Below are 26,755 nucleotides of genomic sequence, written 5' to 3' on the forward strand. Positions count from 1 at the left end.
AGCCCATCCTCCAAGGGCTGGAGTCTCAGCTTTGACTCTTCCTCCCTGTGTGGCCACAGGCCAGTCCCTGGTCCTCTGAGTCTCATTTCTTTTTCTGTTCCTTCCCCACATAGGGGACCCCACCTGCTATCCCCTCCCTCAAGGGTTATTAAGAGAATCAGATATGCTGAAAGGAGATGCAGGGGTTGAGTAAAAGAGCTTTGGACAGGGCAGGCCTGGGTTCAAGTCCCAGTTCCCTTGCTCACCAGCTGCATGACCTTGGGCCAGGCACCTCCGCTCTCCAAGCAGGAAGTTCCCACCTGTAAGATGGAAATCTCAGAGGATGGTTGGGGGAATTAATGGGTTTGTGGCACGTAAGGTGCTTAACATGGCACCTGGCGTATAGAAAGGTTTCAGTAAGTAGATGTTAACCATGACGATGAAGCCAAGTGGGAAAAGGATTTATAGGTTCTAAGGTGCCGTGGAAGTGAGGGACGTTCTCCTGATTTCACTGAGACTTGCACTGGTCCCAAGTAGGAGGAAGGGAGGTATGCCCACTCCTGCTCACTGTCAGCTGGTGCTGGCAAACTACAGGTCCGCCCATCCTAGGCCCTGCTGCTCATGGCGACTGGGATTCCGTGCGTCTCAGGTGGGCCCCAGAATCTTCTAAGTTCCCCAGGAGAGCCAGAAGCAGGTGAAGGGAATCCACACACTGCTGTATGCCCCACTGTGCCCCTCTGATTAGAGCTGTGTTTCTGTGGCCTGTGCAGTGAGGCTCGGCACCTGGGTGCTGTGCCAGGGGCTCTGGAGCCCGGAGCAGCTGCTCTAATTCATGCAAAGGAAGGTGCCCATGTCTGCCCTGACTATTTATAGCTTATTTATGAAGAAGAAAAAACAAGGGTCCAGTTGCCATAGCAACCACAGGCATCGTGGGCTGCTTTTCCTGCAATGGGAAGATGGCCAAGTCTCCTTGTGGAGGCACCCTCAGATGTGTGTATCCTGACAGAGGACAGGTGTGGGCCTTCTAGGGCCTGTCCCATGCTGTGTTCCTGGGCAGCCTGCAGTTTGGGTGGGATGGGGTGTGCTGCTTGCTGAGCCCTTGGAAAATTCAGGCCGATGCTGGGACCATGCATAGCTGGGCTCTCTGTGTGAGATACACCCTCTTGTGTCCTGGTCTCAGTGCTAACTCCTGTCCTCTGGGTGCCCACCTGTTGCCTCAGGCAGACTTAGGAGCCCTTTCCCTGGCTGCGCTCTGACATGTGTCCCCAGACCACTTAGAGCACTTAGCACAGTGTCCCCGGATCAGTGCCCCTCAAAGCTGTGACCTAACATGAAGCTGGCACAAAGCATGGCACCAAAGAGGGGCTAAATAAATACTGAATGAATGAAAAGATGGATGGATGAGTGATGGATGAATGGAGTGCTTTACAGGTTATGATGCATGCTCTCATTTGATCACACAAGGAACTGAGATTCAGAGAAGTGAATCTCTCACAAGCCGTACACCTAAGGTCACACAGCTGGTAACTAGCAGAGCTGGGAGGAGAGTCCTGTAGGTGGAAACCTTGACTTTGCTCTGGCAAAGCCCCGGGGCACACAGGAGCTTGGGTTCCAGTTGGGCCATAATTACTGGGTGTGGGGCGAGTGGGGCTGTGTCTGGTCTGAGGCTAGGAGGGGTGTGGTTTAAACTTTGATTCTGCTGTTTATCAGCTGTGTGGCCATGAGCCAGTGACTTCACCCCTCTGGGCCTCGGTTTCCTCATCTGTAAATTGGGGCAACGATGCCTGGTCCTCAGGGACTGCCAGCACCCTGAGGGCAGGCACTGTATCTGTCTCTTGATTATGTTTTCCCAGTGTCTGGCACATTCTTGGTGCCTCGGATGATCACGACACCCTGTATATGGAGCAGTTAGTATCCAGCCCAGGGTGTTGAGTGCTCTCAGGGACTGTCTGTTTTTACTGTGGAAACTGAGGTACAGAGAGCCTCATGGCTCCCCTGAGATCACACAGCCAAATCCAGAGCAGAAGTAATGGCTTCACTGGCCCGTCAGGTTTGTTAGCAGTGCCAGGGATTAAGTGGGACTGTGTCCAGGCCCAAGGGAGGGCATTCTGGGCTGGGCTGCAGTCCCAGGGGGCAGCAGTTATGTTGGACAGGGAGGCTGAATGCTGGGGACCTAGGGCTGCCCTCCACACAGCTGGAAGTATTGAGACTGGGGCCCGACCCTGCCCAGGGCTGACTCAGGTTTGCCAGGCCTTGGGCTCAGCCACTCAGGGTCCGGGCTCAGGCCTCCCAGAGGCTCTCGGTCGCCCTCTGCTGGGCTTTGGCCACCTCTGCTGGGCCACCTCCAGAGGCCAGTAAGAGGAGGTAATGCCACCTCCTCATCTCAGTCTGGGTGTGAAAATCATGCTGAAGAAACCCAAGGAATGGCCTGTGGACAAACCAGGGTCACAGATAATTTCTACATCCTTCCCTGGCTCCTCCAACTCCCACTCAGATCCAAAGCAGGACACAGGTGTCCTGCCACCACCCTTTGGAGGCTGCAGGCTGCTCCGCTTCCATCCACTGCGGCCGCAGAAGACTCACACCGTTTCCTGAAAACGATGTCCAGGGTTTTTTCGCTAAGCCTTTGCTCATGTGTCTGTCCCTCTTGCCTCCTCACCTGGATGGGCTGACACTCCTTTGAGCCAGCAGGGTTCTGCAGCGCCCTGCCCCCACCCCGTGCTCCCCTCTGCCTGGCCCTGAGTCCCCTGGGCTGGGAGTCTTTCTGGGGATTTCCTCTGCACTGTGAACTCATGAGGCATGTGAGTTTGCTAGGCTGCTATAACCAAATACCACAAATTGGGTGACTTAAACAACAGACATTTGTTGTCTCCCAGTTCTAGAGGCTACAAGTCCCAAATCAAGGTGTCAGCAGAGTTACTTCCTTCTGGGGGCCGTGAGAGAGAATCTGTCCCAGGGCTCTCTCCTTGAAACTCCCCTAGTTTCTGGTAGTTTTATGGCAATCTTTGGTGTCTCTTGTCTTCTAGAAGCATCACCCCAATCTCTTCCTTCATCTTTTCCCCATGTGCATGTCTGTCTCCAACTTTCCCCTTCTTATAAGGACACCAGTCATGTTGGATTAGGACCCACCCTAATGACCTCATTTTAACTTGATTACTTCTGTAAGGATTTTATCTCCAAATAAGGTCACTTACTGAGCTACTGGGGGCTAAGACTTCAAAATATGAATTTATTTTCCTCATTTCACACAAAAGACCCAGGGAAGTAATGAAAGGGAATGCAACCTTTGACAAATATTTATTGAACACAAAGTTGTGACAGACACTGGTTCCAGGTACTTGGGATGCCATTCACTCATTCGTTCATTTGTACCTAGAAGCATGTCTGGTCTCAATAAATATTTGCTGAGTGAATAAATTAATTCATTCCACAGTCACTGATACTGTCATTTATTTGCTATGTAGATTTGAGCAAGTTATTCCACCTCAATGAGACTTAAATTCCATAAGTAAAATGAGTTGAATTATATAGCTTGAGGTTGTTGACAGGACGAAATGAATGTATTAACTAAGGGTAGTAATTTATGAGAGGTTTCTATGTGCAGGATAGAGATATTTTTCATGTACAATGTTCAATACTCATAGTAGCCTTTTTAAGATTGAGATTAAATTCACATAACATAAAATTCACCATTTTAACCATTTTCAAGTGTGCAATTCAGTGGTTTTTAGTATATTCATAACGTTGTGTGACCATTACCACTCCCCTTCTACCTCGTATCCCCTAACGATCTCTAATCTGCTTTGAGTTTCTATGGATCTGCCTATTAATGACACTTCATATTTATTGACTTATACGATATGTGCCTTTTTGTGCCTGGCTTCTCTCCCTTAGCACAATGCTTTCAAGGTTCATTCCTGTTGTAGCATGTCTCCATGCTTCCTTCCTTTTTATGGCCAAATGATATTCCACTCTATGGATATACCACATTTCATTTATCTGTTCATCAGTTGATGGACATTTGGGTTGTTTCCAGTATTTGACTATTACGAATAATGTTACTGTGCACATTTGTGTACAGGTTCTTGTGAGCATATGTTTTCAATTCTCTTGGGTATGTGTCTGAGAGCGTAATGCTTTTGGGGAGAACTGCCAGATTGTTTTCTGGAGCAGCTGCACTATTTTATATTCCCACCAGCCACGTATGAGGGTTCCAATTTCTCCACATTCTCACCAACAGCACTTATGTTCTGTCTTTTGGATTATAGTCATCCCAGTGGCTGTGAAGTGGTATCTCATTGTGGTTTTCATCTGCATTTCCCTAATGACTAATCATGCTGAGCATCTTTTCATGTGCTTATTGGTAATTTCTTAGCTGCCTTTTGAGGTGGGAGTTATCTCCATTTGATAGCAGAAGAAACATTCAGAGTTTGACGGACTTGCTCAATGCAAGGAGGTGGTGGGGCTATATGCCTGGGACTTCGGTGTGTCTGTCCTTGGGTGGTGGGGCTATGCCTGGGACTTGGGTGACTGCACCGCGGAGCCGAATTCACAGTAGAAACAGGTCGTGTCTAAGCGGCAGGAGACCTGGTCGCTGGTGCTTCCACCTTGGACAAGTCCTTTCCCCACTCCAGGAGTCAGTTTCTCCTCCACGCCACTTGGGGAGATAAACTCTAGAGTTCTCCGGACTCTCTAGGAACCCGAAACTCTAAGATCGATCGCTCTAGCCTGGGGTTTGCCCCGCCCCTTCAGCCCGAGTCGCCAGCGGCGCCGGAAGTGCCCGGCTCTTTTTGTTTGTTCCCGCCCCCGGCCCGGAAGCACTTTCTGGGGAAGATGGCGGCCGTGTCGGTGTGCAAGCCACCCGTTGGAGGTTTCTCGTTTGATAACTGCCGCAGGTGCGGCCTTGCGCGGGTTCGGGTTCGGGGCGGGAGTGGGAGTGTAGTGCCGGGGGGCAGCTGGGCCGCGGCGTGGTCCGGGAAGTCCGAGCGAAGGGTGCACGGCGGGGCCTGCGACCTGCGGCTCGTGTGACTCAGGGGAATCGGCCCGAGGTTGGGTTTCTCCCGAGGCCGGGTCTACCCTCCCACCTCCCCAGCGCACCCGTACACCGTCCGTTTCCGTCTCCTCAGGCGAATCGCGGCCCCTCTCTGAGGCGCTCTTCGCTGAAAAACGGGGCAGCAGTCCTGATGGTGCAAGAATCCAGCGAACAGATTGGGCGTGAAGGCAAATAGTAGTTTTCCTGAGTTCCCTGTTAGGCACTCGTCGTGACAGTGTGGCGCTATGTGGCCTTGCCCTTCAGCACTTTATTCTTTCATTTGTTCTCAGGAATGCCGTCTTGGAAGCCGATTTTGCAAAGAAGGGGTACAAACTTCCGAAGGCTCGGAAAACTGGCACGACCATTGCGGGGGTGGTCTATAAGGTAAACTGGGACAGAGTAACAGCAGCAGTGATTAAATTGCTAAGAGGAACGAGTCCACTTGGCCTCCTTTATCTCTCCTGGCTCGGTCTGAAAGGGCAAATGCTGTAGAGTAGGTCAGCGGGTTTTTAGGAGAGACTGCTTTTGTCAGGAGGTTTTGTGTGCTTATCAATGGTTTATATTCTTTCCAAACTCTGCAGAGTTTTTGACAGGGGGTCAATGTGATTTTTCTTGAGTTACTGCTTTAGGAAGCAGGGGATGTTATGGGCGTAGATTTAGGGTCACACAGGTTTGTCTACTCATTTAACTTTGCTGCTTCCCCCTTGGGGAAGCTCACTTTCCTTCCTGTAGTCATACTCTCCCCATCCATCAAATGGAGGAAATAATTCCTGCTTTAAATTGCTGTAAGGGTCTAAAGAGATGACAATTACTGTTATTAAAAATGAAGAGTGACTTGTTTTAAAAAGAAATTGAAGGATTTCTGCATCTTAATCCGGATTATCTGCAGATTAGCTCTGTGATTTGTAAGGAATTCACTCAATCTGTGGAGCTCCATTTGAAAATGGGAATAATCCTTACAACCTACTCAGGATTCATCCAGTAGCATTTAGTAAGAAGTCTTTTCTTCAATTCTGAAAGTGTAGCACAGTATTTTTGGTAGGAGTTTTGGCTCGGGGTATGGGATTGGGGGAGTAGAGTATGGCCAACATTGTTTTCTCTAGACTATAACAGAGAGCTGTAGTTTATTTACGAAAAGCGTTTAAAATATGTATATATATATATTTTTAATAGGATGGCATAGTTCTTGGAGCAGATACAAGAGCAACAGAAGGGATGGTTGTTGCTGACAAGAACTGTTCAAAAATACACTTCATATCTCCTAATATTTAGTAAGTATTGATTAGTTTGAATAGCTTTTATGTTTCAAATATGTCAGGGCTAAAATTGAATTTACTATGCTCCTTACTAAAACATGTTGTTCAACCTGTATTTTCTGTCTCCCTTAAATAGCATTTCTGTCCACCTGTCACCTAAGCAAGTCATCTAAACTCCACTCTGTTTCAGTCTCCAATTCAGTTGTTATCCAGTTCTGCCTTCTATGTGCCTTTTGAATCCCTTCCCTCTTATCCTTCCCTCTGCTAAGGCCTTAGTTCAGGTTCTTGTTTCTCAGGTGGACTATTGCAGCTATCGTTTAGTTGACCTCTCTGCCTCTTGTCTCTTTTCCATCCTATTCACTCTTCTGTTGTATTGGATTTTGTAAAATTCAGAGCTGATTACATCCCTTTCCTCTAAAACTTTTCAAGAGACTTTTCACGTTTCCATACTACTTTCAGGATGAAATTGAAAATCTGTAGCATGATATTTAAGGCCTTGCATAATCTTCCTAAAAGCTTTCCTTTTAACCTCTTTTTTAGCTGCCATCACCCCATGCTTCAGCTATACTTGGACTTTCCTTATTTCCCTCCTATCCCTATTTTCCTGTTTCCCTCATCTCCAAGCTGTTTCACCTTTGCTTATGCCAGTCTCTCTGCTTAGAAATGCCTTTTCCTCTTCTCTGCTTGTACAGTTTTTGTTCTTCCACATCCAGTTCATATGAAACCTTTTCTTAACGATCAGAATTAATTGCTGTCTCCTCCAGTTTCTTATAGCATTTTGTATCTATGTTACTATATTGTGTGAGTGCATCAGAAAATTTGTGGAAAGATTTGTATTATCTTTTAATTCACTTTTTTTCAGGAACTTTTTGAAGCACCCTTGTATTATATGGTGTATTATAATTTTTGTCTACCTGTGTCTCCTCCACTCAACTTTGAAATCAAGGATCAGACCCGTGTTATATTTTATTTATTCCCAGTGCTTATTGTAGTGATTGGAATCTGGTAGTAAATACTTGGTAAATGTATAATTGCCAGACTTTTAACACACCTTGCTCTTTTATACAACTTGGATATAGCTGTAGGATTTGTAAAATGCATATTCTGTTAGGGGCACAGAAACCAGTGATGTCAGATGTTCTGCTGGGCCACAGAGAATATATTTGCACATAATTAGATGCATATTCTCAATTTTATGTTTATTTAAGATTGGTTAGTCAGAGCAGTTATAGTGCATATATACTCAAAACATCTCTCTGTGTACCTGACCTGTGTGGAAGTTATCCAAGAAGTTCTACTTTTAATTGATCCCTCTGGTAATTGAATTGCAGCTAAATTTCTGACTGTATTTTTCAGTTGTTGTGGTGCTGGGACAGCTGCAGACACAGACATGACAACCCAGCTCATTTCTTCCAACTTGGAGCTTCACTCTCTCTCCACTGGCCGCCTTCCCAGAGTTGTGACGGCCAATCGGATGCTGAAGCAGATGCTTTTCAGGTAAGGTTCCAGGATGGGGATTTCTGAAGCATCTTTTCCTCATATCTTATATCTTCAGACAAGGGAAGCCTGGAAGCTAGGGAAAAAGCATTCAGAAATACACATTTTATTCCAGAAATCAGTTGTTATTAAAAAGTCATTTTAATTTCATAAGGCTTTTGACCGTACATTTGAATTTATAGGATCTAATTTTTATCATGAATAAATCACATGTGACCAATTGAATCATTTTCTGAAGCGTAGGGATATTATTGGAGAGGAACTTTTTTGCTCATAGTAAGAAAATTAGAGCGGGAAGAACCTTAGGTCTTGTTATGTGGAACATGACAACCCCCCCATCAATAAACAAACCAACATAAATGGTTGGGTTTTTTTTCTCCCTCTTTTAGGGGCAAAATAGCAATGAAATGAAAACTGATATTTGTAGTTGGCTACAAGTGGGTATAATAATATGAATATTGACCAACCTTTTTCTGTTTCTTACTCTATTCTAGAGACTGTGCTAAAGTGCTTTATGCATGATCACATTTTATCTCTTTAACTGATACAGGGGCTATTACCATCTCCTATTTATAAGTGAACAAATCATGGCTTAGAGAGGTGTAGTAACTTGTCCAACCTTCACTCACTGCTGACTCCCATCAATAATTCATATTAGTAGTTTAGTTTCTCTTTCTCCTTTTACAATTGCATCATTACTTTATGTTTGTATAGATCTCCACAATTTTCAAATTTTGAGTCCATTTTCTCATTTGCTCCTTATAAGGAAGACAGTGAATTATAGTGGAAATAGCCTGAGCATTTAGTCTTGGGTTGGAATACTGGCTTCTCCTTTTGGGACCTGCCTTACCTTTAACAATTCTTTCGTATTTTCTTATATGTAGAATGGATATCATGATAACTGCCCCTGGGGCTTGTTGTGAGAATTAAGGGGGTGTGTGAATAGAAAGCAAAGATTGTAAACTGATGGCTCATAGGTCATTGGCCTGTAGAGAATTTTATTTGGGTCACATGGTGTTTTTTTTAAAAAAGCGACCAATGCTTATATATTGGGAAACTTGAATGAAAAGTCTGGATTTTTGGCTTCTTTTGAAAATAATTTAAAAAGAGGGTGGGATAACATGTGATCGTAATCTTCTGGGACCGAGTGGTAGACGTCGCTTTGGAAGTGGGGGTGTGTGCTTCATCTGTCACAGTCTCTGCCTTGCTCACTTCATTGTTTCCTGCATGGCCCTTGGCTTCTTGAGAATTTGCAGGTTCTCATGTATGTGTCCACCATGGCCCCTGGTTTCCCAGTAGTGTATATGAGGTGTAGTGCAGCCCTTCGGTAAGGCCAGTAGTATAGATCTCTTTTGACAGATAAGAAGACCAAGACTTAGAGTCAGTCATATGGGCAGGAAGCCTATCTGCCTAATTCCTGTTCTGAGCCCTTATGTCAGTGGTTTCCATTTATTCATGTCCATAGTCATCATTCTATTCCAGGAGAATTATTGGCAACCAAATAAATTCTTCCAGTACAGTGTGAGTAGAATTTGTTAAAACACACCTATTGATGAGATTTTTGAAGACATTAGTGGATTTTAATTTTAAATGCAAAGCTCCCTCTGGTGGCTTGTGTGGTACATTGCATAAAAACAACTTTTAAACTTGTAAAAGTGCTGCAAATATTTCAAGATTCTTTGCAATGTTGTTTAAAGCATTTAGCAAAATAATCTAGCAAATGTTTATGTTAATCTCTTTAGAATGTCTTAGGAATTTGAAGTTCTCCTTTTTTCAGTGTTTTTTCATTTTTAGTTTAACATATTTTGTAAAAGTTTAATTTTATCAAATGGTTTTGAGAGGAATATTTAAAAATTTAAACCAGGGCACTTATAGTCCTTTATGTCCTCTGACATTTTTGATAAGTTATGTAAAATGAATCACAGTAGTATAAGGAAAAGAAAGTGCAGGATTTGATTTTAGAACTTTGGGTCAGGTCCCATCCACAGCACTGACAATTGTGACTTTGGATGGTTCAGCTCACCTTTCTTAGCCACTGTTTGCACATTTAATATTTTGATACATATTGCAAAAACTGTCCTTAAGAAAGGTTGTACTAAATTGTACTACCATCAATAGTGTGTAAGAAAATGTAGCATGGTTTTCTAATAATTGTATAGTGTTCAGTTGTATAGCTGTATCAGTTTTTCCAGCCATTTCGCCCTCTGGCTGTTTTCAGTTTTTTAGCATCATAAACAGTGCTGTAGTAAACATCCTTGTGTATTCATTTCTGTATATGAGGGTACCTCAAAAAGATCATGGGAAGATTATTTGTATTATTTTTTAATTCTATTTTTCCAGATTGTTTGAAGTACCCTTGTATTTGTCTGGTTATAGTCAGCCCTCCATATCTGTGGGTTCCACATCCACAGATTCAACCAATGGTGGATCAAAAATATTCTAAAAAAAAAAAAATACAGCAAAAGAATAACACAACAATAGACAAAATACAATGCAAAATAAATAACATTTACATTATATAAGGTACTATAAGTAATCTAGAGATGATTTAAAGTATATGGGAGGATGTGCATAGGTTATACGCAAATGCTACACCATTTTGTATAAGGGACTTGAGCATCTTTGGATTTTGGTATCTGACGGGTCTTGCAGCCAATCCCTTGTGAATACCAAGGGACAACTGTATATCCTTAGAATAGAGTCCTGAAAGTAGAATTTCTGGATCAGTTTTAAGGATTTCAGTAACCTGCCAAAACATTTTAGATTCTTTTAAAGGCGTCAAACAGATTATATTTTAGCTTGGAAGAGAACTAGGTGATTATTATTGACTTTATTTAAACACCCTGTTTTATAGGCGTTTGGTATGGTAGAAGAGGCACTGGACTGGTGGGGTGGTGGAACTGGCTATTCTGGAGCCCTGAGCTCTAGTCTTGACCCTGCTGCTAGCTCATGTGGCTGTGGAGCAGTTTCTTCCCCTCTCTGGGCCTCTGCTCCCTCTTTAGGCTCCTTCTAAAAATTTTCCTGTTCTTGAATTTTTTACCTGTAAGTGGGAGATTCTTTGTGAAATAACATTTTGGTAATGAAGGGACAGGGTAAATATTGGACTTGACTGTTCTGTTTACCTAGAGCACTTCCTGATGTGTAGCTATGTCTCAGTCTCAAACTGACTTTGGTTCATGTGTTAATTTATTTGTATTAGTTTTAATAATTAGCTTATTCAGCAAATTCAGCGTGTGTCGGTTTCATTTTTCTTCCCAAAGAACTAAAGGCTCACAATGGAGAACTTTACATCCAGCATGTTTATCTGGCATAGCAATTCTGATGGTAAAAAACTAAACCAAATACAGGGAAAGGAATCTTTAGAAATGGAAAACCAACCAGGTAAAGGGTCCAAAGGAACAAATACATATGCAATTAAATGGAGGTGGGTGGGGTGGAAATATATTCCCTGTCAGTGTTCCTGAAGAGGTATGGCTTTATGCTGTGGGCGGTAGCAGTGGTTTTTATAGGCTGTCATGGAGTTATTTCATTATTCACTTCCCTAAATGAAGAATTATTTTTCTCTTTTACTCAATATGAGCTTATATCCATGATTATAATTTTGCATCATTTGGTTAGAGTGTTGTGCCGATAACACCAAGGTCAAGGGTTTGTATCCCTGTAGCACCCAGCTACCAAAAACAAATTTTTTTTGCATGTGGGTTTATTCAAAGGAAAAGGTGTTTTGACATGCGCCATTTTCCCGTTGATGCTGAGGTGAGGATGATAATTGGAACAGCTAAATAGCTTGAGTTTAGCCAATCCTTATCCTTAACTTTGAAGGTAGCTTATTTGCTGATCACAGAGAGGTGTAATGGGAAGGGTGCTGATAACCTTTGGAGTAAGCCGAACTTGGCTCTGAGACACTGGGTGAGTACTTAATGTCTTTGGGTTGGTTTTCCTTTCTCTAAAATGGGACTGATAGTGTCCTCTTTTATAGGGGCTGTGAGGCTGAGCTGAAATGAGGTATGGAGTGCCTCGCACAATTTACAGTTTATATTGGCTGATAGTAGATGTTCATCTAATGTTAGTTCCCTTCCCCCTTTTGTTCCCATCAAAACAATAACCAATAACTCCTTAATGAAACAGTATAAGAAAAGCTTTTTATTGTCTGACTTCTCATGCAGCTTTTGGTTAAGTTACAGTGATGCTGTGTACTCATGTTTTTTTTTCTTGTGCATATTCTGATCACCAGGTATCAAGGTTACATTGGTGCAGCCCTTGTTTTAGGGGGAGTAGATGTTACTGGACCTCACCTCTACAGCATCTATCCTCATGGATCAACTGATAAGTTGCCTTATGTCACCATGGGTGAGTATAGTGTTTCCCTGATGTTTCAGAATCCTTTTATTTACCAAGATGGTCTCTTTTGGAGTTGGTCTATTTCCTGTTAGAAGAGGCTGTGCAATACAGTGCCTTGATTCATTCACCAAATATTTATTGAGTTCCTACTACAGATTAGACCCTGTTCTAGGTGCTTGGGATATAGCAGTGAACAAAATTTAGGTAAAGATTTCTGCCCTCAAGGAGTTTATATTTTAGTGGGAGTAGACAGACAATAAAAAAAACTGTAAAAGAAAAAAAAAAAATTAGAAAGTGATACTAGGAGAAACAAGCAATGTAGGTGATATTATACTATAGTTATATAAGATATTACCATTGGGGAAAACTGGGTCAATGGTGTATGGAAACTCCATATTTTACATCTGTGTGTGAATTTCCAATAATCTCAAAACAAAAAGTTAAAAAAAATTCATGCACAGTGAGACGACCTGGGAGTGGTGAGCAGAGGAAGGGGTGGAAGGCAGATCACAGTGTTAAATAGAAAGGTCAGGGTAGGTTTCATAAAGAAAGTGAGATTTAAGTGAAAGACCCTTACAGGAAGATGGAAAGCTAGAATGGAGGCCTCCCCTTAGAGGCCTGGTGCATGCATAGAGTTTTTTTGTTTTGTTTTTTTTAAATCTAGAGTGACCAATGTCCTTCTTTCCTACTTAATCTTCGAAGGATCATGGGCATTTGATTCCTATCTGAATCTTGATTTCCTCACTTGTGAAATGGTGTCAACAATACCTACCACACCAGGTTGTTGTAATGATTGGAAATAATGTATATAAAGCATCTGCTCCAGTGCCTGGCCTGTAAATAGTAGTTACTCTTTTTCTTTTTTGAAAGACTTTAAGGCTTTTTATTCTCCAGAGGTCAAGTATAAGAAGAAAATGAAAATAAAGTACTGGGAACACAAAAGATTTAAATAAATCAAGAAACATACAACTCTTGGATGAGCAAGCCTAAAAATAATAATATGTAATAATACGTTTCATTAAGGCAATCTCAGTAGTAGTTACTCTCTTCAGCCCAGCTTTTTACGTTTGTATTTTAGCTCAAACTGCTAGATAAGGAGCATTTTTTTAATGACTGGTGGGAAAAAAGTGATAAAATTATATTTAGAAGAATTGGGATTTTCAAGTTCTAACATTTACATTAAATTTCTGGGTCAGATATATAGATCTGGAAATTTGAGCAGGTCATGTGTAGCTGGTGTTTTTCCAGCTGTCGTTTACCTCTTATGTTTTCTGTCTTGGTATCTTGGTTCTGCAGCTAGGAAAACTGCTGCCTTGAATAGTTTGGAAATTGCCAGTTTGAGACTTTGCTATGCCATTGTGTTACCTATTTTTATACAGCAGATGTTCCCTGTTTGTTGGGGAGAATGATTTACCCCCAGATACCATATGGATGAATCTTTGTAATTATTTTAAAATGAAGATACTTACAGTCATTTTAGAATTGTTCTGAGTTGCTTTATTCAAATGTGTTTGTTATCTCCATCAAAGTATGTTTTTATTTCTCCCCATCTGATACCCTTAAATGGTGGTAAAGGCGGCATAACTTTTTCTATTAAGTAGTTTTGTTTCATTTCTTCTTTTTTAACTTAAAAAATTTCAAACTTGCAGGAAAGTAAGAATAATGTACAGTGAACAGTCATATACCTATTTTTCAGATTTGTTGATTGTTAACATTACCACATTAACTCTATCTCACATGTACACATTATTATTATTATTACTATTATTGTTTTTTGTGTGTGTGTGTGTGTGTGTATAACCATTTGAGAGTAAATAGACATCGTAACCCCCTACCACTAAATCCTTTAAGATGTTCTCATATCACCTTGATAAAATTGTCAAATTCAGGAGATTTAACATTGATACAAAGCAGTTTTGTTTTTAAAATGGGAAAATTAAATTGATTTCTCTTGCTTTTGAACTGTAGTAATTTGTCTTATCAGCATAAAGCTGACTTAGAAAAAGTCAAGCAGATTTGTGTCTGCTCATTTCACTTTTGCAACCCTGCTTTGTGCCTTGTCCTGGCCAGCAGTGGTCTCTTGTCTCTAAAAGTTAAGTTTGAGTTCAGGGTGATGAGTTCACCACTTTGAGTTTATAGGACACTGTTTAGAAACCACTTCTGTTTTTGCTATTCTGAAAGACCGGTTTAAGAAGAATGAGACATCAGCAACATCTGATTTTATGCAAGAGTGAATTACTCTGAGGTTTTGTTTGTTCATTCATTCATTCATCAACCACTTATTGAGTGCCTGTAAAAGATAGAGATGAATGTGAAGGTCTTTGCTCTCAAGATGCTCACAATCTAATGGAGGAGACAGATGTATACACTGACAAGGGCAATAGGGGGCCAAGGGAGCAAGGGTCTTTTCTAACCTGGGGAACTCAGGAAAAGCTTCACTTTACTTGAGCTGAGACTTAAAAGGTGAGTAAGATCCTTTCATTCATTATTTAGCATCACTGGTGTTAGGCACTGGGAATACAGTGGTCAGCACAGGTCCTGCCTCAGAACTTACAGTCTTGTGGGAGAAACAGGCATTAAACAGGTAAATACGAAGTGATCTAAAAGAACACATTGTGATACGTGCCCTAGAGGAAAAGGACAGTAATAAGAGGAAAGAATAGGAAGAAGCATGTGGATGATGGGTCTTTGGGAAGTCCTTTCTGAGCGACATTAAAATATTTTCTAATGAAAAAAACCCGCATTTTCTTCTTCTTTTTTTTTTTTTAAAGATGACCGGTAAGGGGATCTTAACCCTTGACTTGGTGTTGTCAGCACCACGCTCAGCCAGTGAGCGAACCGGCCATCCATATATGGGATCCGAACCCGGGGCCTTGGTGTTATCAGCACCGCACTCTCCCGAGTGAGCCACGGGCCGGCCCCAAAACCCGCATTTTCTAATGAAAGTAATTTATGAATGTGATAGAACATTCAAGTGGGACAGAGTGCCACGTGAAAAATGTCTATTCTGTATTTCATATTCCTCCTCCAAAGTAACCATGGTTAAGAATTTTGTTATTTCCCAGAAAATATTTTATGATACACCTTCATATATCTCTTTCTCTGTCATTTATCTGTCTATATATCTAATGCCTTTATTTTTTTTAAACTTAAATTTAATTTAATTTATTTATTTTAAATTTAATTTTATTTATTGAATCAAAATCGATTATACATATTTTTGGAGTCGAACATTGAGATATTTTGATCAAATCAATATTACTAGCATATATATCATTACAAATCGTAATTATTCTTTCTGCCCCTTGTCCAATCTCTTGCCTTCCCCCATTCCCTTCCCCCCTCTAATGACCCTAGATTTCTTCTCTCCTTCTGAAAGAATAATGGTTACTCTGTTAATTTGTTGCCTAGATGATCTGTCCAATGCTGAGGACATGCTATCCATAGTATTCTTCGCTTACTACTAACTTGTTTTGGAGATTTTTGTATAAGCATATATAAATCTATATCATTTCTGTAATAACAGCTTATAGAATTGCATTAATCATGTGCTGTATAACAACTTTTGGTGAACGACAGACTGCATATATGACAGAAGGTGGTCCTGTAAGATTATAATGGCTATACTGTATAGCCTGGGTGTGTAGTGGGCCATACCATCTAGGTTTGTGTAAGTGCACTCTGTCATGTTCGCACAATGATGAAATCGTCTAATGCATTTCTCTGAATGGGTTCCTGTTGTTAAGTGATGCATAGCTGTACCATGATGGATATTTTGTTTTTCAGAATTTTACAACAAATGTGCCTCTGTCTAGTTTTATAATTTCTGGATTAGGGTATATGCATATATTGGTCAGAATTCTCTGCTGCAAGCAGTAGAATCACTGGATGATTTAAGGAAAAGAATGACTTTTTTAAACGGATAGCAGGGTGGCTCACAACATAGCTGGGAGGGTGAGAACTGGGTTTGGGGCCAAGAACAGTGTTAAAAATCATGCTTCACAATGGGACATTGCAGGTGAGTACTGGAAACTCAGTCTGCTCTGTTGGTACAGCTGGTGTTGGACCCTGGCCACCTTGGAACTGAGTCTCCCTGCCATTCCTTTCACTGCCAGAGAGTTCTTTATGGGGAATGGTGGGTGCTTCTGATTGGTGAAGCTCAGCCTCCCACTCCTAGGGTGGTGGAGTTCCCCAGACATAGGGAGGAAGTACAGCTGCTGGGCAGCCCAAAAAAGTGACAGGTAGCCAGCTAGACAGTGCATTTTACGTTTTGAGAGCTATTGCCAAATTGCCTTCCAAAAATATGGCCCTAATTTGTGCTCCCACCAGAGAATAGGAGGATGCCTTTCTCTCACAACCTCACCAGTACTGGGTATTTTTGCCCATCTGGTAGGTGAAAACTGGGAAGAAGTAAAGCTGAGACCTGACTGATGAGTAGCAATAAGCCACCCACCCCCTATCCCCGAGGAATAGACTCTGCAGGTCCTGTGGTGCACAAGTGATTGGTGTGGTCAAGGGATGGGAAGGCCAGAATTTGCTGGAGGGGTGAGGCAGGAGCAGTGGGTGGAGGTGGGGGGGAGGGTTCCATGCAGGGGGCGCAGCAGAAGCAAAAATGTGAAGGGTCTTCAGAGTGAATGGATGTGGCAGAGGGTAGAGCAGAGGCAGGGCTGGAAAGTGAGGTTGGAAAGCAAGGCCAGAGAGGGGCCTGATGATGCAGGCTGAGCTGTTTTGATTTTGTCTTGGAGGTTCCTAGCTAGTGTTTTCAAGCCAGGGAATGATAGGATTAATTTGCTTGTTAGAAAGAGCTGTCTGACAGCTGCAGGGAGCATTGACATGTGGGAGTCTGGGGGCAAGTAGGGAGATTGTATCTGGCCAGAAATGTTAAGATGTTAAGGGTGTGTGCTGGTCCAGGGGCAGTAGGGATGACCAGTGTCATTACAGAGAGCACTCAGAACACAGCCAACCCTTAGGCCAGCTCTTGAGTCTCTATTGTCAGTTCTCCCCTGTCTCCCTCAGTGCCAGCTGGCTCTTGGCTGTAGTGCCGTAGTAACTCCTCCACCTGGCGCTACCTCCCTTGCCAGTTGATCTCTAGGCCCTTTTTCCAATGAGCTCGGCTCATTTCCCATTCCTCCTCCACTTGTACCCTGGGCCTCTGTGGCAGAGGCCCCTTGCCCTCCCCTGAACAGACTTTTACAACCCTTGCTGCCACACTGACTTCTTTCAGAGATGCCTTTTCTGCCTGGAGTTGTCCTCCTCATTGCCCAAGTCATGCCAGAAGTCATTCCCTCCCGGCTGCCCCCGGCTGTGTTAGCAAGTCCCTCTGGGTATGAAATCTGATTCCAGGACTCCAGCCTTGACTGAACTTCTTTCCCTAGCCCTTATCCCTTCTGCCCCTGCAAAATTTTGAGATCTCTGAGTATAGAATCTGTGTCTTACTTTCTCAATCTCACAATTGTGTGTGATTCAATAAATATTTGATGGTGAACTTATTTTTTGATTTTCTAACTTGTTTGTGCCAAAGGATGTCTGAAACTTAGTGTGAGAAGCCCTAGCTGCTGCTCATTGTTTGTGAACTGTTTGTAATACCATTGAAATAGAGTTGGTTTTCATTGTGTTCCATTTTGGTGGCCCCAAGTTAGCTGTTAGAGAATGGCACAAAGCACTGTATATATGTGACAAGTCCTTTTTTTCTTCCTTTGTTAAGGATTACTATTATTTTAAGTTTAAACCACATTTATGGAGTGTCTTTGTGCCAGAGAGTCTGCCAGGTGCTGTCACATTATTTTCAGTTAAAATTCTATGCAAGGGATGCTAGTATTGCTATTTTATTGATGAGAAAACTGAAACTTAGATTTAGCGATTACCTGTTATCTCTCAGCCTGTAAGTGGCAAAGCTGGGATTTGAACTCTACCATCTCAAGCACGCCCCAGTACGGCACAGCTGCTGTGATTTTATCATCTTACAGATGTTATTTCATTAAGCTATTAAGTCTTGCTTCCAAATACTAAAGATATTTACACAAATTCCCAAAGGGCATTTATTTGTTTGTCTTATTTTCATCTGTTCTGTCTGTAGACATTCTACCCTGCATGTTAAAACAGTATTTACCAAAATAGCTTTATTGTATCAAAAGAAATTAAAAAAAATAAATTATTCACAATTCCTGCCACCTCAAGACAACATGATTTTTATTTTTTGTTTCTTTCCAATCCAAGTCCATTATGAAGAGGAACCCTTTATGGAGAATCTAAAATACGTACAGTTTTGTACTGCCCTGAGCTTTGTCTTTGTGGCTCTTTTAGTTTCTTTTAGCCATTGTCCCTTGTGGTAGTAGCTGTGCAGGGCCGCCTTATTTCCAAATCTGGCTTGCATTTTTGTTGTTGTTTTGTTTTTTTCTTTTCTTTTTTTCTCCTCTTCTCCCTTCCCATTCCTTCCCTTTGAGGGGGTGGGGAGCTGGATATTGAGAGAGAACCCCAGCGTTGCTGAAATTCGGTGGATTTTGTTTTAATTCATATTATTTATTTCGGGTGAGCTGCAAACCAGACCTCAAACTACAGATAAAATAGAAGGTCCTCCTAAATGAAATGCTCTCATGGAACATTAACCTTGACTGTGGGATTGGGGCTTTCCATAAATGTTACTTAAGTGAGAAAATGAATATTTTGTCTGAATTCTCTTGTTTAGTTATTAGTTTTTTATTATGAGAAATAAAAGCAAATGTTTGTAATTAATTTTTTTTCCCTGAGTGATTTGACAGTGAGAACAGGAAGCTACAGATTACTATAAGACAAGGGTGTCTAAATTTTGTCTACCCATGGACTTATATTGGCGACTAGCCAGGTGACTGAAGGCTGCTCTTAATTTACATTGAATAGAAGACACCTGACTTGTCTTGCTTATCTTTAACGTGATGGTAAAGCTCGATCTGCATTGAGCACTGAGTCCAGCAGCCTCGGCTCTGAGGACTGGCCTTCCTGAGGGTTTACTTGGGAGGTGAATGTATCGAACTTCTTGTGGTGTGGCCTTTGGACAGTTTATATCCTAAAACCTTTGATGGCATAATGATAGCAATGTTCATCTGGCTGTAGTACCAGCAGCTGTTGTGCAGTGTTTTACTGATTTAATCTTTGCAACACTGTGAGGTGGGTACTATTATTCCTGTCTTACAAATGAGGAAGCTGAAGCTCACAGAGCTTACTTGCCAAGGTCACATGGCAAAGAAGTGCATGAGTTGGGATGGGAACCCCAGTCTCTGACTTTTCTCCCTTGGCTGCATCATTACTGTGAGTGGTATGTGTCCTGTAGGCCAGGCCAAATGTGGTTTGGTCCATTCTCGGGGGGGGGGGGGGGGGGGAAGAACCCCTTAGGTTTTATTTACTTATTTCTTTTTTAAGAGAATAATTTGGAAGAGACTGCTGGTGGTTGATTAGTGTGATTATTGGAAGCCGGGCAATATTCTTTGACTTTTCTTTGTTAAGAAAAGGAAAGAGTTTTAGTCATGTTTTTTTATAGACAATGTGGGTTCTTTTAATTCTCAGATTAATTAACTTATTCTTTGAACTTGCCAGCTTTTCTTTATTAGGCAAACTGAAGTAGTGTCAGAAGAAGCTTGGGGACCATCTTTTGCTATTAGTTTGGCAGTGTTCCTTGTAGCAGCATTGGCAAGGTATATAAAATTTTTATTTTTGTCAGCTTATCCACATAGAGAATTAACATGAATAAAATTTCAAGCATGACATTCCTAGAAATGAGGCCCTTGGACAATTTAGGAATACTAACTTAAGGAATAAACATTGGTATGCACCATTAGAGAAGACTTAGGGTCCCTGTCAGGGCCTTCGAGGTAAAACTCTATCTCTAGGTAAACTGGTTATACAGTTTTCTAATTACTGGAATGCACCTGCTAAGTCCCAGTTTCCAGGGCCCCGGAACAGTTAAAAAGATGCAGGACAGAGGAGTTAATGTACCAGATGTCTTACGTTGTGGGCAGAAGAATCTTAGAATTAAGTTGGAACAAAGAAACATTGATAGAGACTTCAGACCTGCCATTTTCTCTGTATTTTTATACTGAAGTGCAGCCTCTGTGTAGACATTTTGGTATCTCCACGTGACTTGATTTTGAAAGTTATCCTGCACTGGGTCAAATGAGTGTGCCTCAAGGTGGCAAATGTTTCTTCCATGTTCCTTTTCAACTCTTAAATCAGGCGTGAATTTAGCAGCAGCTGTAATTTAGTTCATAGGCCTTCATAAAGGACTTCTCAGAGGACATATGTATATATGGACTTCAATGCTGTGGTGTTGCTGAAATTCTTTTTCCTGCACTAGGGTTAGCCGTGTGATTGACTGTGTACAGGAGCTTCAGGAGTGTGTGTCTCCATTGTACTGGATTTCGTCCACACCCCTGCTGTCTGTGGGCCAGGTGCTGTGCAAGGGAGGAACTGTGCTGGTCCAAGAAACCCCATTCTGGTGGGAGCTTTGTTCATACAGCCAGTGACCACCCAAAGTGAGCTTTTCTGCAACCACCTGAGGTATAACTTAGGATCCTAGAAAAAGAAGTGGTAGCCCTGGCTTTGGTTCTGGCTCTGCTTGACCAGAGCCTAGTTACCTAACTTCTCTGAACCTCATATCCCTTATTTCTAAGGTGAAACTTTTTTTTTTGACTTGAGAAGGTCACAGGGTTATTGGGATGCTGAAATGTTACGTTGTTTGTGAACATGCTCTGTAAACCATATGCACTTTTTATGTGTATGTGTTGCTCTTGGTGTTAGTTTTTGAGGCAGTGTTGCCTAGTGAAAAGAGCTGGTATTTGGAGTACAATTGTGTTCAAACTTAAGTCCAACATTTATTAGCTGTTTGACTGTGAGCGTTGATTTCTTCTATAAAAAGGTGGCTAGAAGAACTGTCCCATGGGAAATGTGTGAGGTTGAAGTGAGATACCATACATAAGAATTTTTGTATGTAGCACATGGTAGATGTTTGGTGCATGGTGTTTTCATAATTTTAGTGCCAACACGTTCTCTGTGTGCAATTCTGTGTACTAAGATTTCTCTGGCACTTTTTCCTGCTTTGATTAATATAAGTAAGATGCATTTTAGAAGATTTAAAATGTGCAATGCATGGATTTTATATCTTAAAATATATCCCGTTATGGAAAGCCAGGAATAAAACAACTGTGAACCAAAAGCCCATGAAAGTTGAATTATGCATCTTGCTTCCTGGTTGCTGCAAAGATGGTACTAAGCCAATAGATGGTGCCATTATGTTAGAAAATGAGAAAATATTTACTTCTAAAATTCACCATATTGTTAGAGGGAATGTAATATAGTCAGCCTTTGCCAGTTCTTAATCCATTCTAATTAGAGTGGACTTTGTTCTTGGTTCTGTGTAAAAAAAATATTAAACGTCTCTTGTAGGTAAAATGGTGTGGTATTGAATTAATGTATAGGATGTTATTCCTCCTTTTTTTCTGCTGTGACATTTTACCAGGAAGTCTTTTCTGATTTGCATTCAGTCCTTAGTCTACAACCAAGTAAAAGCCTTTGCCAGTAGTACTTTTCAGAACAGTTAAATGAAATGCTCAGTTTTAAGTTCTTTACTTTAATCCCTGCTTTAGAGAGATTGAGGTTAACTAATTCATCTTTACCTGCTCTTGTTTCAGAATCGGACCAGGATTGGCCCTTCTAAAGAGATGTGCCTTTATACCCTCATAACCTAGTGCTTGATGGTCTTTTACTTCCTTATCAGTCAGACTAAGTGGACAGTCATTTTATGCTTTATGCAGGAAGACTTTTCACTGTGTGTTAATACAACTAGGGATTTGCTATCAACCAGATCTGGGTTCACATTCTTACTCTTCCATTACTAGCTGTATGACTTGCAGTAGGTTCTTTCCTTGACCTCTCTGAATTTAGCTTTTTTCCATTTATAAAATGGAGATAATACTGTCTAGTCCACAGATGAATTAAATGAGAGAATATGTATAACTGTACATTTTTTTTTCAGTAATTAGGATTTTTTTCTTATTGTTTGCATGCTAGCTGTACGGACAAGGTAACCCTTTACTTATGAAAAAACTAGGTGTGGTTTATAGATTATTGAAATCTATAGTCCTTTTGTCCTTGAGGGCTCTGAGGGACATGAAAACTTGGAAAAGGCCTGCAAAGTGGAATAACCTGCCATTTGTGAAGTTCTTTTGAAATGTGGACCAGTGAAGGATGCCTTTGAGAGACCTGTCAGCTGGCACTGCCTTGAGCTTCTGTAGCACGAGGATGAAGTGTGTGCCGTGCGCTCAGCAGTGCTGAGTGAGAGCTTCTGTTCCCTGGCAGGGCTTGGCCATGTGGGAGGCTGATTAAGATGGGTGTATTTTAAAGTAATTTTTATTCTCCATCTTATCCCATAAACATAGGGTTAGGTGATGCCTATGTTTTAAGAACAGTTTTCTCTCTCCATACCTTGTGGCATTTCATTAAAATGCATTAATAATAAAAATAAAACCTTTCACATTTTAGGCCTGGGTGCCCCGATTGTTAATCTTTTCTTAAGAATAAGTGTTTATAACCTGTCAAGTCAAAAAGAGGTTGTAATCACAATTATAAGAAAAATCCCTGTTCTCTTCAAGTGGTGTTTTAAATTGTTTACTTAGAGTAAAATTTATCTCCTTTCTGACTGCATTACATCACATTTAGAAAAGGCACTACATTTTTTGAGAAATTAGTTTCTGAGTGAGAATGCTGGGTGTTTTAAAAATATATTTCTAAGCATATTAAATGGAATAATTTTAAAAAATTCACTGGGAGTAAAAGGTAGACTTTGACATTGAGGTACATTTGCTGATGAAAAGGAAGCATTCTTCCCCCTCACAAGGGGTTTAAATGTAATACTCAGTGCTTACTCAGGAGTGAAAACATCAAATTAAACTGTTTATGCTGACAAAGGACAAATCTGGATTTCAGCAAGCGATGCAAGATTGTCTGATTGCTTGGCTTGCCTCGCCTGGAAGCTTTTGGCCAAGACTTATAATGAAATGCATGCATACAATTAAACCATTTAAAGTCTCTGTCTCAGTTTTACTGAGCAATGAGAGGTGTTCCACTGCTCTCTAGTGGCTGAACACAGTCCCCTGGCACCAACATTGTTTTATATTCATAAATCAGTTCTGCACGCATTGGCTTTGTTGGCCTCCAGAGCAAGCACCAGTACCAGGAGATGAGGCCTTGTAGGCAAGAACGGAGTGAAAAATGATCCCAATTCATGGGTTTGTGGAAAGCACCAAATTTTACCCAGGATGAGTGGCCAGCTGACTAACAATGAGCAAGTATGAGTAAGCACTCTGTCAGGGAGGGCTGACACTGATGGATTAGAAGGTTCTGTGTGTGACTTATCGCTGCATACATCTTACACCTTGGCAGGCCACAGTGGCATGCAGGTCCTTGGGTGCTTAAAATGGACCGCTCTTTAGCAGAAGGAGCAGCTTTTTTCCTAAGACTATCTGGTTAAATTAATTTGTGGAAAAGCAGTAGAAATCCCTTTCCTGCTGCCTCTCAAAACTTCATGACTTTGAGAGAAGAAAATTTGAAGACTTCTGTTTCCTTTAAAGCTGCCAACCCTGGGACTTGTTGAGAATGACTATATAAAATAGCTGCTGGTGGAGGGGATCTTGTCTTAGAGTAATTACAATGGCTACCTTTTATTGAGCGTGTACTATGTCCCTGGCATTGTGGTTTACGTGTGGTGTCTCATTCAACCCTTACGGTCACTTTTGGGGAAAGACGCATACTGTCATCATCCCTTTTGTGCAGGGAAGGGACACTAAGACGGTAGGGCTATTGCACTGCACAGTTTTAGAGGCAACATTCTCATTGTGCTTGATGTGAGGGTGCCTCCTAGAGCAGCTTGACATCCTTGCAGAGCTCGGAGTGATGTGTCCAGGGAAAGCAGCTGGGCAGCACCGGAGCTGTGCTACCTCCTGCCCATCTTTGTTCCCAGAGCCTGCCGCCTAGTGGGCTCCTGGGAATGATTTCTTTGAAGGAAGAATGGAAAGTTGTCTTTCTGGAAGGTGCATGGGCTTAAGAACCATAGGACCTAAATTTAAATCTTGGCTCTACTTTTTATTGACTGTATTGCCTTGGGCAAATTATTTGAAACTAGTTGAGCCTCAGTTTCCTTACTTGTAAAATGGGGACATGCCCCCAACACTTGAGTTAGGGTCTAGGATCTAAAAGACCCTCAGTAAATACTTTCCCCTTCCCCAGTCTGAGAGTTTGTGAGCAAAGATCTTAATAGAAAAAGCAGATTTCCACCTGCTGGTTTTCAGGTCCTTCCGAGAGTTTGACTTAGAGCAGTAGGTTTTAGAAAATTCTTTCAGTCTTTTATTGTTTCTTTAGCATACCTAATAACATAGATTATAGAATTGCTATGTTTGATTTAGTATTTTAGTGAACTCTGATATATTAAAAAAATGTTTTTTTTTAAAAACCACTATCCCCAAGTCATATTTATAGAACCAAGTAAAAGCAATATCTAGATCGTGACATTTTCTTAATACGTTTCAGATTTTGTTCTGAGTTGGATTGTTTCCTCAGAAAAAGTTAGGTTCAAATCGAAAACACCTTCAGAGGTTTTAGAAAATAGAGATTAATTTCACTTTTTTTTTTTCAATGAGTCTATTTTAAAATAAATGCTTTTAGAACAGATACTTGATGAGTGGCATTGCTAAGCAGTGAATGTCATGCGTTTAATCATTTAAAATATTTAACTAAAATTTCAGCCTTGTTTGAATTTCTAAGCAAAACAACACAAATTAACTATATCCAGATGTGTGGTAATCGTTCTGCTGAAATCTGAAGAAAAGGCAAATGAGAAAGCATGCTTTTTTGAGATGGGGAGCTACAAAAAGATGGCTGCTTCTTCTAGGCTTACTTGCTAATAACCTTGATTTCAAGCATTTGGCTTTGCTATTTAAGAGGCAACATGGTGGAATGGAAAGAACATTGCACACTTCAACTTCAGAAAGATCTGGCTTCAAAATCCCAGATTTGCTAATCACTGGCTATGTGATCTGGACAAGTTCCTTATCTCTGAGCTTCAGTTTCCCCTTTTGTAAAATGGGACCACTACTACCTGCCATGTCTGAAGAGCAAACAAAACCCATGTGACTGTGCTTTGAAATTTCTTAAATACCGTGTATGTCTGTGGCAGCTGTGTTTGCTGTGTCCTGTTCAGTACTTTGCTGCAGAGTACACTTCTGAGTAAATGGAGTCTGCTTTGACTCTGATACGCTCAAAGGACTTTATTATTAAGATGATTTTACTGCTAAAGCAGTCTTAAGGAAGCCCTCCTAAGTACTGTGGTAAAGAGAGACCTGGTGTGTTTGTTTATTTGGGATGATTGATTGTTGTCTTTCATTGGGATTGTTGACTCACGCGTGGATTGACCTTCAGGCCCCTGTGTACAAATTTAAGGAATAAGCTGCCTGCTGCTGATTTTGTACAGAAAGACTGTGACAGCCAGCAAGGTCTTGGTCTTTTGCTTGTTTTTTTCATCCTTTCACAATGTTGGATTTTCTCCAAGTTTTTATACCTTAAAAAATTGCAAGTAATGCATGCTCTTTGAAGAAAACAAAAAATAAACAAAAAGAAAATAGCACTACCCAGAAATAAGCATAATATTTTGATTTATGTTCTTCCAGATTTATATAATATATATTACATAAGCATATCTGTTAATATTGCTTTGGAACATGTTTTTCTTCCCCTGAATATGATATCATGGACGTCTTTTTATTGCCAAAAAAATATACTTCTATTTTGTCGTTTAATGACTATATAGTATTTTATTGTTTTCCCATCTCTTGATTGTTGGACCTTTACATTTACCATTTACCTCCATGCCTTTTTTTTTTTTTTTTTTTGGCTAAGCTCAACAATGGTCTTTTTATATACATGACTTGAGGACTTGTCCATTTATTTCTTTAGTATAACCCCCTAGCAGTAGAATTGCTGGTTTGGTGGGTATGTATAGTTTTATGATTTCCAGTTGATGTTTCTAAATTGCCCATTAGAAAAGTTCTGTCCATTTTTGCTTCTCAGTGTGTTAGAGTGCCCATTTCACTGCGCCTTTGTCAGCACTGCCTATTATTTATAATCTTTTATAATTAAAAGGCAAAAGATAGTTATTGTATTGTAATTCCTATTTCTTTGATTGCTCGTGAACTTGAACAGTGTTGCGAAATATGATAGGCCTCTGCCCTTTTTCTTTGTAAACTGCTCTGTTTTTTTCTCTGTTGGAGTATTGGTATTATTTATCTGTGAACTCTTTAGTTATTAATATTCTGTATGTTGCACATATTTTTCTGAATTTTAGGTCTTATATTCTATATTACTTACAGAAGTTCGTCTTTTTTTTTTTTTTTTTTTTTTTTGAGTCGGGGGCCTGCTATTAATGAGAACAGATAGTTTATTTTACAAGATTGGCTGGAGGTGTGGCCCCTGTGGCACTGGTGCTTGGGAAAATCTTCTCCTGGAGGTCAGTAGACACAGGCAACCTACAGCGTTGTCTTGAAGGCTGTGGGGAGTCAGGCCCTGCCAGGCGAGACGAGGAGCGGCCGTGTTCTCTTTCTGGAACTCCACAGGGCAGCGGGTACAGGAGGAG

General features: G+C 41.1%; 1 protein-coding gene across 1 annotated transcript in view; it reads left to right on the forward strand.

Annotated features, from left to right (window-relative positions):
• Nucleotides 1-4,789: 4,789 nt before the first annotated feature.
• PSMB7 (proteasome 20S subunit beta 7) overlaps nucleotides 4,790-26,755 on the forward strand; it is a 56,130-nt gene continuing 34,164 nt past the window's right edge. The window contains exons 1-5 of the mRNA XM_063082277.1: nucleotides 4,790-4,874; nucleotides 5,302-5,395; nucleotides 6,185-6,282; nucleotides 7,624-7,764; nucleotides 11,999-12,114. Coding sequence (XP_062938347.1) covers nucleotides 4,813-4,874; nucleotides 5,302-5,395; nucleotides 6,185-6,282; nucleotides 7,624-7,764; nucleotides 11,999-12,114 — 511 coding nt within the window. The 5' untranslated portion in view covers nucleotides 4,790-4,812. The remainder of the gene's footprint in view (nucleotides 4,875-5,301; nucleotides 5,396-6,184; nucleotides 6,283-7,623; nucleotides 7,765-11,998; nucleotides 12,115-26,755) is intronic.

This window comes from Cynocephalus volans, chromosome 17, assembly GCF_027409185.1.
Source record: "Cynocephalus volans isolate mCynVol1 chromosome 17, mCynVol1.pri, whole genome shotgun sequence".
In the NCBI taxonomy this organism is placed as follows: Eukaryota; Metazoa; Chordata; class Mammalia; order Dermoptera; family Cynocephalidae; genus Cynocephalus; species Cynocephalus volans.